This window comes from Centruroides sculpturatus, unplaced genomic scaffold, assembly GCF_000671375.1.
Source record: "Centruroides sculpturatus isolate CEXI.00-Female unplaced genomic scaffold, Cexi_2.0 scaffold927, whole genome shotgun sequence".
In the NCBI taxonomy this organism is placed as follows: Eukaryota; Metazoa; Arthropoda; class Arachnida; order Scorpiones; family Buthidae; genus Centruroides; species Centruroides sculpturatus.
The window spans coordinates 181,347-193,608 of record NW_019385272.1 but is presented as its reverse complement, the minus strand read 5'-3'; the positions used below and the strand labels follow the sequence as shown (position 1 = coordinate 193,608).

The window sequence follows — 12,262 nt, the reverse complement described above, 5'->3', positions numbered from 1 at the left end:
TCAATATTTGTATTTTGAATTTTTTGTTCTATTTTTTTGAAATGTTCTAATTAACCTGACGATGATCCATTGATTGGATTGAAAACGTTTGTTTAAAGAATAAATCTCTCAGCGAGTGATATGGTGTTAATTATTTCATAAATTTTGTATAATTTAAGAACTAGTTTTTCTAAATAAATCGATATTTTCAAAATTATTATTGTNTTTTGAAATGTTCTAATTAACCTGACGATGATCCATTGATTGGATTGAAAACGTTTGTTTAAAGAATAAATCTCTCAGCGAGTGATATGGTGTTAATTATTTCATAAATTTTGTATAATTTAAGAACTAGTTTTTCTAAATAAATCGATATTTTCAAAAATATTATTGTAATGTAATTTACTTTCATCCACTACTCTAGGCAAGATAAACGTTTTAGAAAATTAGTGTTTTTTTCTTAAAATTTATAAAATGACAGAAAAAAACTTCCATTATTTAATTACAGGTATCCTTTGATTAACGTGGTTAATTAATCCCTCGATGCTACCGCGTATATCAAATATCTATATTAAGTAAAGACAGCTGCTAGAGCCGCGTTAATTAAAATTTCTGCCGCGTATGTAAAGGGATTGCCGCAATTAATTTCGCTGTTAATCAAATCCCCGTTAAGCAAGGGATACCTGTATATACTCGTTGACAAAAAGGTTTTGCGCCAAGGAGGAGGCGTTGGAACGATTACCATATCATAGCAAAGGGACAATTTCCTGTGCAGCAACAGTACAATAGTGTATAAAGGATAATTTATCAAATAAATTCACTATTTATCACACCGGAACTACTAAAAAATTTACACACCTGAACCATTTACGGTGTGATCACGCAAAAAATCGGTAAACAAACGTTTTCGAACCCCTTCTGGGTTCTGCTTCAGGTTCCAATCAGTTTCTATAAAGACGTTCGATATCCGTTAGAAGTAGAAATTCGTTCGATCATGTTGTTTAAAGCTTGAATTTGAGCTGTAGGTTCGAATGGATTCACGCAATCCAAGTCAAGTCGCGCATGTGCGACTGGTTCGCCCGTCAGAGTTTGATGGGCGAATTAGAGCGTGTTGTGAATTAACTATTATATAATATTATTGAATAGAAAATTAATATTCTATCAATAGAGAATGCCAGAATAGTCAACATACAGGAGAGGCTATCAACCAATCTAAAGGGGCATTACCAGAAAAAATTCCAGTGGATTCTACGATTCCAGGTCCCCAAGACTCGTAAACATCTGTCCTTCTCATTTATTGTATGGGACAACTTGAACCTACCGAGCTTTGTAGTGGAGGTCCTCAAATTTGGTCCGGCGTTCGCACTACCCCCTCGAAAGTCTGACGCAAAGAGCCTCATCCCTGATCTGGAAATCCTCTTACGGGTCTAACGGATAGACAAAAGGAGTACTATTGCTGGATGGCCACTCTGAAGATCAGGAATTCTAAGGAGTCTTTGGAGCTGGTAGATCTGAGAGACAAACTTCGACATACGGTCAGATGGATGAAACTAAATAACATCACTCTTGTCAGGGCGGATAAAACCAATACCATGGTTCTCATGAAACGCGACACCTATGAAAAAGGCCTACAGGAATACGTTTCACTTGCCCAATGCGAGAGAGTGGAGGAAAGTTTTATCAACAAGCTTCATTCCAGAGTCAAGCGTTTCACTCACACCAATCTAGCTAAACGCTTAGAGCTTGAATAGTGTGGCAAAAACTGAAAGTATAAAAAAGGGAAAGTATCCTGTCGTGGAAAAATTACGTCATGAAGTCAAAGATCCAGTAAAATGCCTCAAAATTGTTTACATGACAGTAGATTCCAATAGAAACCAAGTCGTAACTAGAGAAGAATTGAAAAAGGCAATTCGTTATGGATTAAATTTTCCAAATGTTATTAAAGATAAAGACTTTGAGGATTTGTTTCTTCTTTTGGATCCATGTCATACTAATTGGATCAAATGTGAAAAATTTTTAGATTTATTCAGAATCGATCCTCACGAAACATTTAATGATGATAAAAATAAAAATGGTTCTTGCTATGTATCGCAGCGCCATCTATGGCAATTCTAAATGTATATAGTTCATAGTGCGCCTGCGCACCGCAGTCAGTTCTGTACCGCTCCGTATTCAATAAAGGCGTGCTTGTTATACTTGTTCATAAGAATCCGTTTCCATCCTTCTTAATCTAATTCCGACGACAATACACACCAATTCTGGCGACGAGGATGGGATGTCATTAAATCCTTTTCACGACTTAATTTTTGTAAGGACGACTTAATGTTTTGATAAATCCTTCAACTGCTCCATTAGTTGCAGGATGATATGGCGAAGAGAATGTCTGACGAATTCCGTTTTGTGCTAAAAACATTCTGAATTCACGAGATGTGAATTGAGGGCCATTATCAGAATGAACATGTAATGGAAGGCCATGACGACTAAACCAAGATCTAAGTGCCAGAATAGTAGCGGAAGAATCTGTGGATTGCATTATTTGAATTTCAGGATATTTAGTTTTTGCATCAATACCTATTAGAAACATTTTTCCAAGGAAAGGTCCAGCGAAGTCGATATGCACTCTACTCCAAGGTTCTTCAGGAATTGGCCATCTTAAAGTATTGGTAGAGGGAGGATTTCGATGGTATGACTGACATAAAATACATTCTTTCACTGTTCGTTCTAGATCACTATCAATGCCTGGCCACCAAACAATTGATCTTGCTAACATTTTCGATTTAACGATACCTTGATGTCCCGAATGTAATTCAATAAGAACATTTCTGCGAAATTTCTCANTCATTGACAAAAAGGTTTTGCGCCAAGGAGGAGGCGTTGGAACGATTACCATATCATAGCAAAGGGACAATTTCCTGTGCAGCAACAGTACAATAGTGTATAAAGGATAATTTATCAAATAAATTCACTATTTATCACACCGGAACTACTAAAAAATTTACACACCTGAACCATTTACGGTGTGATCACGCAAAAAATCGTAAACAAATGTTTTCGAACCCCTTCTGGGTTCTGCTTCAGGTTCCAATCAGTTTCTATAAAGACGTTCGATATCCGTTAGAAGTAGAAATTCGTTCGATCATGTCGTTTAAAGCTTGAATTTGAGCTGTAGGTTCGAATGGATCCACGCAATCCAGACTGGCCCGTCAGAGTTTGATGGACGAATTAGAGCGTGTTGTGAATTAACTATTATATAATATTATTGATAGAATATTAATTAATATTCTATCTTAAAATCAGACGTCAAAATAATAAAAATGAATAACTACAATAATGAAAATTTCATATAAACTACCAATCCACAAAACAAAGAACATGACCCAATATATGATTATACTCTTATAAATATTGTTATGAAATTTATTTTCTATTGCTTATTGACTTTTTGACAAACCATCTAAGAATGACACAGTATGAAGCATGACTTTGGATGAACAGGTGAAAACATTGGCTGTATTTTCACTAGACAAAATGGTTTATCAAATGCTATGTGAAATGGTGTCAGTATATGGTACAAAACCATGTCAAGATGATCATGTCTGTTTGCAAAAATGATACAGGCTGTGGTTTATATTGATATAACAAAATGCCATCCACAATGTTGTTACTTAAATGTGGACATAGCTTTAGATACAGTACTTTCTATCTATATTATTATGACTTATTTCAATATCAGTGGGATACCACTGATATTGGAATAATAATGTCAGTCATAATAAGAGAATCTATGGCATAGATAGTATTTCTAAAGTTAATGGTTATGCACTTTGGAACTATATGATACACTCTACACTTGAGCAGAAAGACTAGTTGGGCATTTCGAAGAGGGCTTTACAGCACAGCAAGTTTTAGAAGTTTGTAAAGTTAGTATTTATCTAAATTCTAGATGAGAAAAATAAAACAAAATTGTTTTTAAATTTTATAATGAGAATGATATTAAAATTATGAGATTTTTTCTAAACTCTTTCTGCTCTGTGTACATTAAGAGTGCCTTTTTAATCATAACCATTATGAGTTTAACCAGGCCCACAATGGGACAGCCAGATGGTGAAGGATGAAACCCAACATAAACAAGACAACCCTGAAAACTTCTGGATTCTCAGGGATCAAATCTGGACAGATAAAAAATCCTGTCCAGATTCTATTCCAGGTTCTCCAGAGCAATAGTCTACCATCTTAACTGCTTAGTATTCTGCCATCAAGAGATTACAAAGTATATGTTGCTGTAATATAGACACACGAAATTTCATCAAAATTAAACCTTCAAACTTTTAATAATGATATTTTATTTTTCTAATTATTGAAATCATTACAATAACAGAATTATAACTCTTTTAACTAAATAAATAACTTATCACATCATACAGTAGATTAATTTTCTAAATGGTAATTACACTGATCATGAAATTAGGATGATTATTTTAAAACAACATATGAGCAAGTTTTAGAGTCTATGTTACAACTCTTAAGTTCATAAGAATCATATAAAAGATCATGTCTGACAAAGAATTACATAAGCAAATATTATTATACTTGAAGGCACATTATTTTCAAACAAAAATAAATAGAATCGTGTAATTATTTTCGGTGACTAGCATTACTGGCAATAGCAGAGTTTATCAATTTAAATTTTGTTCATTTACATATTTAGCTGAAAATTAATATCTTTATACAAGTTTCTTTGCTTCAAAGAAACTTTTCAAATGCCTCATCTGCCACAATCCCATCAAAATAAGAATTATTGTTTGGAAGATTGACCACCACAGAACTCTTTGGCTGGTACTTTCACTTGTTGTACGAAATCGTTCTTCTCGATACTGCAAATTATTATAAAACATAAATTAAGTTATTTTGAAATTTATAAAGTATAATAATAAACCTATCTTAGTACTCTAAAATAACTTTTTTTTCTACTGCATTAAAGTTTGCATTTAATGTAAAAAACCAAAAGTTAATATGCCTTCTTAATTGCAACAAAAGCAAATCCACTTCCACTCTCTTTTTTTTTTCCTTAAAAAGAAATAAGACTTATTTCTAAAAAATTTAAAATATTCTTAACAAATGTATAAAAAACATTACCAAAATACATAAATAAGTTTCATATAAATAATACTTAAGAATTTTATCATATACAGTAGAACCTCGATTATCCGGACTAATTGGGGATGAAAGTAGTCTGGATAAGGAAAATTTCAGATAATTGAAACAAATACTTTAATTTGTCTTTTAATGATAATATAACACACATTCTTTTTGATGACATATCGGTAATATTAAAAATAAATACTGTATTTAAATCGTGATCAAATTTTCAAGAAACAAATGTTTGTATTGAATTTGGACTACTACTGACCAGCGCTAACAGACTACCTATTGTTTAAAAGGCCCTCTGGTGGCACAAAAAGACGGATTTTATAAAGTAAAAAGCAGTTGAAACTGCATTTTTATGAATAAAAATTTGACAAACTATTTATCATTTTATGATGAGTAAAATTTTTTCGTTACATTCGCAACTTTTAAGTAATGCATAAACCTTCAAGGCGCAAGGCGTAGGTGGTGGCCCACGTTGCTCATGCCTTATGCTGCCCTTGGTCATAGAAATGATGTAATTTGAATATGAATTATATATAAATATATATGTCAAGTTATATTTTTATTATGACGCAAGATATATTTTAGAGTTTACGACCAATGTGCCGGGTGAGACGTTGTTGAAACAGAAAAAGTTATGCATTCCATCACGTGCATAAACAGTGTTGTAATTTGCCAAGTGCAAATCAGCAAATCTGTAAAATTTTTATTTATTTTAAACAATCCGGATGATCGAAAATCCGGATAATCGAGGTTCTACTGTATTTGAATAGAATTGGAAAGATAGAGTGATTCACTTTATCAGTGCAAGATATCCTCATATTAAGAATGTGTGGAAAGCCAGAATTTTTTCACATTACAGACAGGCTTGACCTACAAGATAATTGGCCAATAAGACAAGAAATAAGAATGATACCCCAATCTACAGTATTCATTTATAGAAATAAGTCTAATAATCATCTTTAATCATTACAAAAAATAATATAATATGTTAATTTTTAAAAATATTTATAGTGTATATAAAACATAATTTATTAATAAGTTAAATTATAATAAATATAAATCTGTTTCTATGATTGAATCTAATAAACTGTAGATCTTATGATGATAGAAATGTTTTAAAGCAATGCTTTTTATTCAGAGAAATGCACTAAAAAGTAAAAAACAAAATTTTCTTCAGCTTTACAGTATTCTTGGTATTATGTGACCAAAAATAAAATCTTGGTGCATTCACTCACAAGAAGCTCATAAAAATTGATAGAAAATTAACAGTATTTAACTAAGAATATTTCTAAACATGAACGTGTGACACTTGGCTATTTCAAAATTTGAAGTGAAAATTCTGTCTGAACTGTGTTATGTGCATGTTAACTTGTTCATTTAGATCAAAGCGCCTGCATACTGTAAGAGAACAATAGACAGATAACAACTCTAATCTGGTCAATATGTATTTATATTATTTTTGTATTGCTTATATCATTCCAGCGCCATGGTAACGCACATGCACATATTTGTATACATACACATAGTGTGTTCCATTAGTTTAAATTCTGTTTGTGCTGTTCCATCTTTTTGAAAATAATTTCGTAATTTTGTTCTACACATTCACGTGTTCAAATCCCACTGGTTTTTTAAACCTGAAGAAGACCGAAAGTACAGTCAAATGTGTTTGTTTTCTATTAAATATTTACTATTGGACTTTTAAGGTTTATGAATGTTAATTTATATATGTTCCAGTATACATGTAAGAAGGTTGTTTTTTACTTAAATTACTTTAATATTTTAAAATCATTTCCAAACATTTGCTTTAATCTCAACAAAAAATTTTTTGGTATGTTTTATAGAAAATTTTGTGAATGTGTTTTTAATCAAAACTGAAAGAAATCATATGAATTGATAATATGGACCAGTGGTTCCCAATTAGTGGTACGCGTACCCCTGGGGGTACGCGAAATTGCGCGAAGGGGTACGTGCGGCAATCTAAAATCGGTCGATTTAAAATTTAAATGCATGAGATGAAGCAATCAAAAAAATAATGGATGGATCATCAAAAATTCGGCAATTTACAAAATGATGTCGAATGCACAAATTTGTTTATTTATAACTAAAAATAATCTCGAAATTTCATTAAAAAAAATGCATTTGAGACAATACCTAAATGAAATTCTTACACAAGAAACAAAAATTGTTAATGTTAAAAATAATGTTAATTGTACAATTATCATTATTATCATGCCTGCGAAGCGGCAATAAAATATTTACCGCCATTTTACGCAACGTAACTCTGCGAGAGCGGATTTTCAGTCATGACAAACATGAAAACTAAACATTGTAACCGACTTCGACTTGAAGATGACTCGAGACTAAAGCTGATCAAAAAGCAACCAGATTTTGCAAAGTTGTGCAAAGAAAATCGTGCACATTTGTAACATTAAAATTAAATAACCTTATGTTATTTTCATTATTATTAGAATTGTATTTTAAAGGTAATAAATGTAAAAAAAAAAACTCATTCTATTTATCACTAGCTGTCTACCCACAGCTTCACCCACATTATATAGAATTTTCTCGTGGGAGTAAGATATTTTCTCGCAGTAAAATGTAGCCCATGTTCATCTCCAACATGTAAGCTATCTCTGTGCCAAATTTTATTAAAACCTGTTCAGTGGTTTGACGTGAAAAGGTAACAGACAGACATAATTACCTTCGAATTTATATTAGTATGGATTAATATGAATTTCTGCTATAAGGGGTATGCGAGTTTGAGCTCTTTCTTAAAGTGGTAGGAGGAAAAACTAATTGGGAACTACTGATATAGACTAAAAAATATTTTCATTTGTAATTCCTATCATGTATGTATACTGGAAGACAGATTTCTGGTAAAATTTAAGTTTTTAAATAACTAAATATTTTACACAAACTTATTTAAATCAAATCAAATATTGTATATTTTCATATAATAAAAATTTTTTGTTTTCATCTTTCTGACTGACATATTGGATTTGAGACAGGAAAGAGTTAATCATGCTCTACGTTCTTTAATTGTTTTCAAGAACTAATAGTTAAAAAGTTAAAGAAATATGGAGCTTGAATTTCATACAATCATATAGGACTGATCTCTTCAACATATGAAAATAATTTATATCATTTAACAACAAATCTTACCCTTTGATAATTCTGTTCTTTAGTAATCTGTTCCACTTGATCCAATAACTGGCGAACTCTTAATTGAAGTTCTGTTAATTTTTCTTTTTGAGCCACATTACCATAATCAATAGCATGTTCTCCAACTTGTAAATCTAAATGGACTCTCTGAAATAAACAAAAAATAAATATGAGATCTGTTCAAAATAAAACTGGACTTCTGTCATAGCTCACAAACTATTGCACCAATCAAATTCCAGCAAGTGGTGTCAAATAGCCAGAAACTTCAGTAACACAACACCATTTGGTTCGTTGTAGTACTCTGATCAGTTGGTGATCTAGAGCTGTTGAAGTGAACACATGCAGTCACTGCTCTGTGAAGTGAAATTGAAAGACTTTAAAGAGTAACATATTTGGGTGAAATTTTGCTTTAAGGCTGGCAAAACTTTTACTGAAATATGGACTTTGCTTCAGCAGGCTTATGAGGATGACTATATGAGCCATTCACAGTATCATGAGTGGTTTAAGCATTTTAAATCAGGTAAAACATCTACTGAGAAAGATTCAAAATCAGAATGACTGATTTTGATTTTTTTTATCATTGAGGCATAATCCATAATAAATTCATGCTATAAAGTCAGACTGTTAACAAGGAGTTCTACATAGAAGTTTTAAGGTGTTTGAGGGACGATGTGTGCTGGAAGAGGCCAGAGCTGTGAGAAAACAAGAGCTGGGTGCTGCATCATGACAATGCATCATGTCACATATCTGCTTATCAGCCAATTTTTGGCCATTAACAATATGGCTGTCCTTCCCCTCTCCAGTACGTTCTAGACTTGGTCCACGTAGACTTTTTCCTGTTTCAGCTACAGTTTAAAAAAGACATTATTTTAAAACTTTAGTTGAGATTCAACTAAATTTGCAGTGATAGCTATATGCCATCTCACAAAATGTGTTCCAGGGATCATTCCAACAGTGACAAAAACAATGGAAATGGTGCATTGCAAGCAGAGAGGAGTACTTTGAAGGGAACAAACATGTATAATATTGTAATCACGGTAATAAAGTTTGTATGACAGAAGTCCAGTCTTTTTTGAACAGACCTCATACTTCTAATTACAATTAATTAAAACAAAAAGTAAAATATTCATAAAAAATTTTATTGTTCTTAAAAAGATATTTAGTAATTATTTCTTCTAATTTAATGATAAATATACTGTAAATTGAGTTACTTACCAACTGGCTTCCACTAAACCATTTGGTTGTATTTGAATATAAACAAATGACATGCTCTCCAGGATCATTGGATGTGAAACTAAAACGACCTTCAGAACTGTAAACTTTTGACATGATAACTTTATCATCTGGATCTTTTACTTCCACATGCATTCCTATACCTGGACTAGATGGCATATAACCACCAGTTTTAGGATCATAAAGTTGGCATTTATAATTACCTAAAAATTTTGTTTAAAAATTTCAATGAGTAAAATTCGACAACATATACAAACAACCTAATAATATATACAATATATACAAACATGACAATATATACAAACAACCTAATAATTAAATTTAATTAAACAGCCATATTATTATTGAACTACATAAGACTAATTAATTAATTAATCAGGCATTAAGGGCTAAAGAATCAAGTAATTTGGTTAGAGCAGTGATTTTCAACCAGTGTGCTACAAAAATTTTTGAAGGTTATTAAATAAATTATTTTCAAAAGAAACCAAAAGAACAATAAGTGAAAACATCAAAATTAAATTAAAACCTCTTTAAATTGATTATATNTTGTTTTGTTCCTTTAAAAAAAAATCATGTTATTTCAGCTTGTTTGATTATAGTATCTGAAGATGATGGAGTTCCTAGAAAATAAAAAATTACTGAAAACAGTTTAACTTTTCAATGATTAAAGTGATATTAAGATAATCTTAACATATTTCTAATAGTCTTTCTATTTTTCCTTGTAAAAATCTAAGGAATACTGTTACCAATCATATAATGAGATGAGATTACAAGCAATTTTTACATTGTAATTCAATTTCCTTAATATTGCCTGTCTTTAATGCCAAATTATTAAATAAGTGAATTAAATTAATGTAAAAATAGTCTTTAATTTTGACTTCTTATTGTAAGAAAGGCAATTTTACAGTTTGACTTTGGATGCTGTTAAATAAGTTGTTATAAAAGAGGAGGAATAACTTCATAGAATATGCAAGATTAAAATACTCAGTTAATCAAATGATGATGAATTTATTGGGCCATAACTTGGCTAATTAACTATATAAAGTAATTTGGGCTAAAGGTGATTAAGTTGTCATCTTGTGTTAAATTTAATTAATTTAGAACATTCTGAAAGAAAAGATTAGCCAAAAGTGAGACTCAATCTAACAATTTCTTACTATATAGATGCATTGAAATTTATGTTACCTAAAATCTAAGGAGTTGCAGGTACAAGTCTTGCTACAGGCCAATCTTTTCTTCCAGAATATTATAAATTAAATTATTTCTAATTATTAAATGTAACAAAAGATGACAGCTTAACTGCTCACTTCTAGCCAGATTACTCATTCCTTAATAATTAATTAGCCTTAATGTAGATAAGAATCTGGCTCATTTAAAAATTAAATGATTCAATATCAATATTAAAAAATACAGATATCAGATACAGTTCTAAATGTATCATTGAAAAAAGTAAATATTAAGGTCTACAAAAATATTCTCTTAGTAATATGTGGTTGGCCATTTAATATTAATATTTGAAAATAAATATAATTTTATAATATATATAATTATTTGAAACTGATACAGAGAAGTAAAAATATGTCTGTCTGCAAAAAGTACTTCTCTTAGTAACCATCCATACAACATAGTTACAACAAAAGTATGGTTTGTCCTATAACTAATTTGCATTCAAAAAAGCAAATAGTAAGAGATGTTTCTTGTATTAACATTCATATGCATTAAAGAATATTTATTGTTTTTATTATAATAAAGTTGCTACTCTAATACACAGTAAACTCCGATTATCCAGACAGAATTATCTGAATTTGTCTCCAACTTTGTTAAAACTAAATAAGCATGTATGTATATATACTGTACGTGTTAAAAAGAAATTTTTTTCTAAATGTAGAAAATAAACTATATTCATTGTAGGTACGGTACATTTCCACATTTGTTATACGCACTTAATTACGTAAACACAAATGTAACAGAATGTTTGGATAGAGAAAAAAATGTCTATTTTAAGCAAAAATCCAATTATCCAGGTGATCCGATATCCCAATTCATTTGGAAAATTAAAGTCCTACCGTATAAAACAATAAGTTGATATCACTATATTTCCTCTATTCTAGGACACACCTTTTTACCCATTTTTACTTCAATGGATACAGTCTACAGCTCTGATGAAGTCTCATTCAGAGTTGTATTTGTACCAAATTAAATCATCTTTTTAAGATACTTTAAAGAAATTTGACAAAATATATCCTGGAATATTATATTATACAGCAACACATCATCAAATTTATTTTGCATCACGTATAATTGCCGTTACTTTAATATTTGTAGTCGTACAATGATTTTTCAATACGTTTTAGGCTTAATAAAAAAAAATTACCAACAACTAATGTCTCATCCGGAATTTCTTCAATAAAACATTTCCTTTCAACTTCCGTTATATGAAAATAAAGTCCGTGTATACTTAAAGGAAGGAACGTTGCATACAAAAGCAATAAAATTTGCCTCGATTCGCACATTTTTTTTTTTTTTTACAAATTTGATCAAATCAAAATAAATTTTCCAATTACGTTTACGCCCGATGCGCCGCCATTATATATATACATATTGATTTATTATATAAATTCAATTAAATTTAATAAAATAAATTAATGTCGAGATTAAAATTTAATAGCAATTAAATACATTTTAATTAATTTGTAATTTATTTTATTTATAAACGTTATTTTATTATTTTTTTTTA

The 12,262-nt window shown here is 30.5% G+C and overlaps 2 protein-coding genes across 2 annotated transcripts; both read right to left on the bottom strand.

Moving 5' to 3' along the window:
- Window positions 1-475: 475 nt before the first annotated feature.
- LOC111637004 (uncharacterized protein K02A2.6-like) lies at window positions 476-2,809 on the bottom strand. Its single transcript, XM_023382408.1, has one exon. It carries the CDS (start codon window positions 2,747-2,749, stop codon window positions 2,279-2,281), a length of 471 nt encoding a protein of 156 aa, XP_023238176.1. The 5' UTR covers window positions 2,750-2,809; the 3' UTR covers window positions 476-2,278.
- A 1,537-nt stretch (window positions 2,810-4,346) lies between these two features.
- Window positions 4,347-12,099, bottom strand: LOC111637008 (transmembrane emp24 domain-containing protein eca-like). Its single transcript, XM_023382412.1, has 4 exons — window positions 11,900-12,099; window positions 9,508-9,728; window positions 8,293-8,439; window positions 4,347-4,853 (listed from the first exon to the last, which is right to left on the bottom strand). The coding sequence occupies exons 1-4, from the start codon at window positions 12,036-12,038 to the stop codon at window positions 4,704-4,706; spliced, it is 657 nt and encodes a 218-aa protein (XP_023238180.1). The 5' UTR covers window positions 12,039-12,099; the 3' UTR covers window positions 4,347-4,703.
- Window positions 12,100-12,262: the final 163 nt, after the last annotated feature.

Coding starts and splice junctions, on each gene's coding strand:
- LOC111637004 (XM_023382408.1), bottom strand. CDS start 2,749: ATGTTAGCAAGATCAATTGTTTGGTGGCCAGGCATTGATAGTGATCTA.
- LOC111637008 (XM_023382412.1), bottom strand. CDS start 12,038: ATGTGCGAATCGAGGCAAATTTTATTGCTTTTGTATGCAACGTTCCTT. Junction 9,729..11,899: donor GGATGAGACATTAGTTGTTG/GTAATTTTTTTT, acceptor CAAAATTTTTAG/GTAATTATAAATGCCAACTT. Junction 4,854..8,292: donor AAGAACAGAATTATCAAAGG/GTAAGATTTGTT, acceptor AATAATTTGCAG/TATCGAGAAGAACGATTTCG.